General features: G+C 44.9%; 1 protein-coding gene across 6 annotated transcripts in view; it reads left to right on the top strand.

Moving 5' to 3' along the window:
* The window catches only part of smap1 (small ArfGAP 1), a 105,151-nt gene that overhangs the window by 20,075 nt on the left and 80,076 nt on the right, over nt 1–5,000 (top strand). For all 6 annotated transcript variants that reach the window (XM_083650335.1, XM_083650334.1, XM_083650333.1 and 3 more), the window contains exon 3: nt 2,079–2,164. In XM_083650335.1, the coding sequence (XP_083506461.1) occupies nt 2,079–2,164 (86 nt within the window). The remainder of the gene's footprint in view (nt 1–2,078; nt 2,165–5,000) is intronic.

Raw genomic sequence — 5,000 nt, 5'->3', positions numbered from 1 at the left:
CTTATATAGAGAGCCAAAGTGGAACGTCACTTCCTGCTTCAGCACTGTACCAGAGATTTTCATCCGCCATTTATTTTCCCATAGACATTTTGTAAAATGGGATTGGGAAACAGGAGAGATCACATAACATTTCACTCGGACCAAAACGTAAAAAAAATGTGGGTTTAAAGAAAATATTTTTTCGATGTTGGTTTTTATGCCTCCGCCGGCGATAGCCAGGCCGGAGGCATTATGGATCCGGGTTGTCCGTCCGTACGTACGTCCGTCCGTACGGCTGTCCGTCCGTCCGTACGATGTTCCATGTTTGTTAACGCGATATCTGAGGAACGCCTGGACGGAATTTCATCAGATTCGCCTTAAACATTCACTTAGGCTCAAGGATGATCTGATTAGATTTTGGTGGTCAAAGGTCAAAGGTCAAGGTCACTGTGACCTCTCGAACGCCATTTTCAAGCTTGTTAATGCGATATCTGAGGAACGCCTGGACGGAATTTCATCAGATTCGCCTTAAACATCCACTTAGGCTCAAGGATGATCTGATTAGATTTTGGTGGTCAAAGGTCAAAGGTCAAGGTCACTGTGACCTCTCGAACGCCATTTTCAAGCTTGTTAACACCATATCTGAGGAACGCCTGGACGGAATTTCATCAGATTCGCCTTAAACATTCACTTAGGCTCAAGGATGATCTGATTAGATTTTGGTGGTCAAAGGTCAAAGGTCAAGGTCACTGTGACCTCTCGAACTCCATTTTCAAGCTTGTTAACGCGATATCTGAGGAACGCCTGGACGGAATTTCATCAGATTCGCCTTAAACATTCACTTAGGCTCAAGGATGATCTGCTTAGATTTTGGTGGTCAAAGGTCAAAGGTCAAGGTCACTGTGACCTCTCGAACGCCATTTTCAAGCTTGTTAACGCGATATCTGAGGAACGCCTGGACGGAATTTCATCAGATTCGCCTTAAACATTCACTTGGCCTCAAGGATGATCTGATTAGATTTTGGTGGTCTAAGGTCAAGGTCACTGTGACCTCACGAATGCCACTCCCAAGTTCGTTCAAGCCATATCTCAAGATTGGCTTGGTGGAATTTCTTACAATTTGGCTCAAACGTCTATTTATTTATATATAGTACATAGTATGTATTATATCTATATATGTATATATTTAAAATCTGCTGCTCCTGAAATGAACTGCTGCCACACTCCTCGCACTTTAATGCCGCCAGCTGTGAGCAAAACAAAATGAACTTTAAGTGGCTCCTTGTTGAGCGAACACATGCACCTTAAATTGTTTTCCTTGCTCTTACATCAGGTATTATGTTGTTTTTATGATGTCTCTAATTTATGTTTTTATATTGTTCTCCTTTCTTAGTACTCAGTTGTTTTTATGACATTTTATGATTTATGATATCCTAGTTGATTTATCCACCAGGACCTTGAGTTCATATTTCGTTCCCTTCCATGTTTCATGTTTTGGAATGACAATAAATATCCTTGAACCTTGAATTTCCAAGCTCTGTAACGCAACATCACAGGAGCGCCTTGACGGAATTTCTTCCAATTTGCCTCAAATGGCGATTTGGACTCAAGAATGAACTAATGGCGTAGGCATAAGTCCGCGTTGCGGTCGTTCTAGTTTAAGTTTGAGTCCAAGTGAAATGTTCTATGGTCTCTCCCGATTCTAAATATAGCTGAACCGTTTGGTTTGACCAAGTAAAACTATTTTTATAAGCATTTTACAAAATGTCTATGGGAAAATAAATTGCGGAAGAAAATCTCTGGTAAAGTGCTGAAGCAGGAAGTGACGTTCACTTTGCCTCTCTTTACTGACATGTATACATTCCCCCTCTTTATGCGATTCTCTTGTTTCTTCTCTCCCTCTCCCTCTCCCTCTCCCTCTCTCCCTCCCTCCCCTCCACCTCTCCCTCTCCCTCTCTCCCTCCCTCCCCTCCGCATCTCCCTCTCCCTCTCCCTCTCCCTCTGCCTCTCCCTCTCTCCCTCTCCCTCTCCCTCTCCCTCTCTCCCTCTCCCTCTCCCTCTGCCTCTCCCTCTCCCTCTCCCTCTCCCTCTCCTTCCAGAGTATGGTGGACATGGGCAACAGCAGGGCCAGGCAGCTGTATGAAGCCCACCTACCAGACAGCTTCAGACGGCCACAGACAGACCAGTATCCTCCTCTTCTGTTTCATATCTCTCTGTGTGTGTTTTCCTCCTGTCACATTTGAGCCCAAATCGAGCATGAAGACAAATAGGATTACTGTCGACCAATAATGGCTCCGCTTTTTATATGTTTAGGTTTGAAGCTGCCAGATTTTCAACATCTAAATTTGAGCAAAATTTAATAAATACATAAAATCACAAGCATCCAGCATTTTCCTCTGTCGGCAAATTGATGCATCCTGCCAACTGAACAAAAGCATCAGATAGATTTTCCCCCCCATCTGTCCAAAACTGCAGTTTAAAAAGCATGTCTCAACTTATTTATTTTTTTCTTCTTCAATATTTTATTTCTCAATATATATAAGAAAATCTAAGTTTTATTTCTCAATGCTATTTGGAACACAAGAAGAACATTGAACAGTCTCAGACAGGCAAAGGGGAGAGAGAGTAAAAGTATACATACATACACTACATTACAACGTGTTGTTATTACCAGCCACGTGAGCTGCTTATGTGCTGCCAGAGGATCCCACGCAAGGAAGGGGTCCACGAGAAAGCAGCCGGGCGAGTCACCTGTCGCCCCTAGCCTCGTCAGGGTAGCCAGAAACGGCTCCCAGGTAGCCGAAAACCTCTTGAGTGAGTTAGTCCTCAGGAACCTGAGTCTCGCGATCCGTACAACTGAGGCCATGTCCATCAACCACCGCTGAAAGGAGGGTGGAGAGAGGGACTTCCATTCCTTCAGTATGAGTTTCTTGGAGACAATCATCCCCTGTCTCAGGGACGGCTGCACAGCCGTGGGAGGGAGCAGAGAGGATTCCGAGCAGCCAAAGATGGGGAGTTCCGCCTCCGGCTGGAGGGTTATTTTATAGGCCTTTAGAGTACCAGTCAAATATTTTGGCCCAGAATCCCAGACAGTGAAGGGCAAAACCAAAAAGCTTGGGACAGTGTGCCCTCCGACACCCCGACACCTATCACATAGTGGTGAGACAGAAGATCTTGTGTAACCTATGCATGGAATAAATATTAATTATCTTTAAATTGAACCGTTATACACCGTTAGAGCTATGTCGGCGATGCCATCTATATCGGTCTAACCTTGCTTGGGCCTGACGCTGTGACAAGACGGATAAAAGACCGTATTGAATCTACTTCTCTATCATCGTCAGATTTATTCTACTTCACTATCATCATCATCAGACTTCATCTACTTCACTATCATCATCATCATCATCAGACTTAATCTACTGTACTTCACTATCATCACGAGACTTCATCTCTGTCAGCGGATCCGCAATCATTTCCAGCACTAATAAATAATGATAAAAACTGACAGGCCCACGCTGCGTAATCGTGTTCCACAGCCGAGATACCGCCGGCGATGTTAGTCCGCCACGCTTTGCGTTCGCCCTTTCCCCCACTTCCCCACGGTACAACATGAGACAGTTGTGTGGTTATCGTAACGGCATATGTTCATACTTAACAGCACTGGGCTGAAAGAAATAATGTGCCTGTTTGAAACGCTGCTCTGATACTGCTCGCTCTCGTATCTAGCAGGCCCGTTTGTGCGGGTGGTCATCATTCTTCACTCTCTTTGTCCATTAGTCGGCCTGACAGCAGCGCCGCTAGCTGAAAAGCAGCAGATAACAGAGCCAGGATTAGGGGAGGCACTGCGCTGTGTGTGCGTGTGTGCGTGCGTCTGTGTGTGCGTGTGTGCGTGCGTCTGTGTGTGCGCGTGTGTTTGTGTGTGTGTGTGCGTGTGTGTGTGTGTTTGTGTGTGTGCGTGTGTGTGCGCGTGCGTGTGTGTGTGCGCGTGCGCACGCGGTTATGTGTGTGAATGACAATACGGAGTTTGATTCCCCTGCCGCATCTTCTGTTGTGTTTTCATCAACTCCTGCATTAATGGAGCCTATCTGATTTGTTTCCCCAGTTGTTTACATTAGTGTGTAGACTGTTTGTGTGTGTGTGTGTGTGTGTGTGTGTGTGTGTGTGTGTGTGTGTGTGTGTGTGTGTGTTTGTGTGTGTGTGTGTGTGTGTGTATGTGTGTGTGTGTGTGTGTTCCTTGCAGTTATGTGTTCAGTTCACATTAGTGTAGACGAGGGCTTGATTGATTGGGTTTCGAAGTTTTGGTTTGAAGCTGCGATATTTTGAACCAGTAAGTAAGTCTTAACCTTTTGCATGCATGCATGCAAAAATAAATAAACAAACAAACAAACAAACAAATAAATAAGTAAATAAATAAATAATTCAGAGTTGGATTCTTGTCAGGGTGGAAAAGCCTTTCGACCGCCATGGGTCACTCGTCATTGAAACCCTCAATAATAAGAATAATGTCATCATGAAATAATATCAAAGCATACGTTTATGGAATCTGATGAAATCGTCTCTTTATAATCAGTTCAGGTTCACGTTTTCCCACAGACAACCAACCAATGTACTATCGATCATTTCTGCAATCAATATGTCATTAAGGGTGATATTGGTGTCGGGGGTTAAATTGTAAGCGTTGAAATGTGGCTGATATCTGGCCAATATTGCCCCCAAATATCAGTCCAACTCAAGCGTAGACTATTTGGTGTGTGTGCGTGTGCGTGTGTGTGTGTGTGTGTGTGTGTGTGTGTGTGTGTGTTGTAGGTCCTCTGCTGGCGTAGACTCTCTTCATCCGCCACCATTGGAGTGAATGGAGATGTGGCGACTCTTCTATATACACGGCTCTGGCCGGGCTGTTTGAGATGCAGTCTATGTCTCTGCCTATCTCACAGCACGGCCGGCGCGGGCGGTCATCATTTTTTCAATCTTTTCACGTCTATTACCCGATCCGACAGCAGCGTCGGCGCTGAAATGAG

Source organism: Poromitra crassiceps, assembly GCF_964638095.1.
Source record: "Poromitra crassiceps genome assembly, chromosome: 14".
NCBI classification, from domain to species: Eukaryota; Metazoa; Chordata; class Actinopteri; order Beryciformes; family Melamphaidae; genus Poromitra; species Poromitra crassiceps.
The sequence above is the reverse complement of the archived record's forward strand: the minus strand, read 5'-3'. Positions and strand labels throughout refer to the sequence as shown.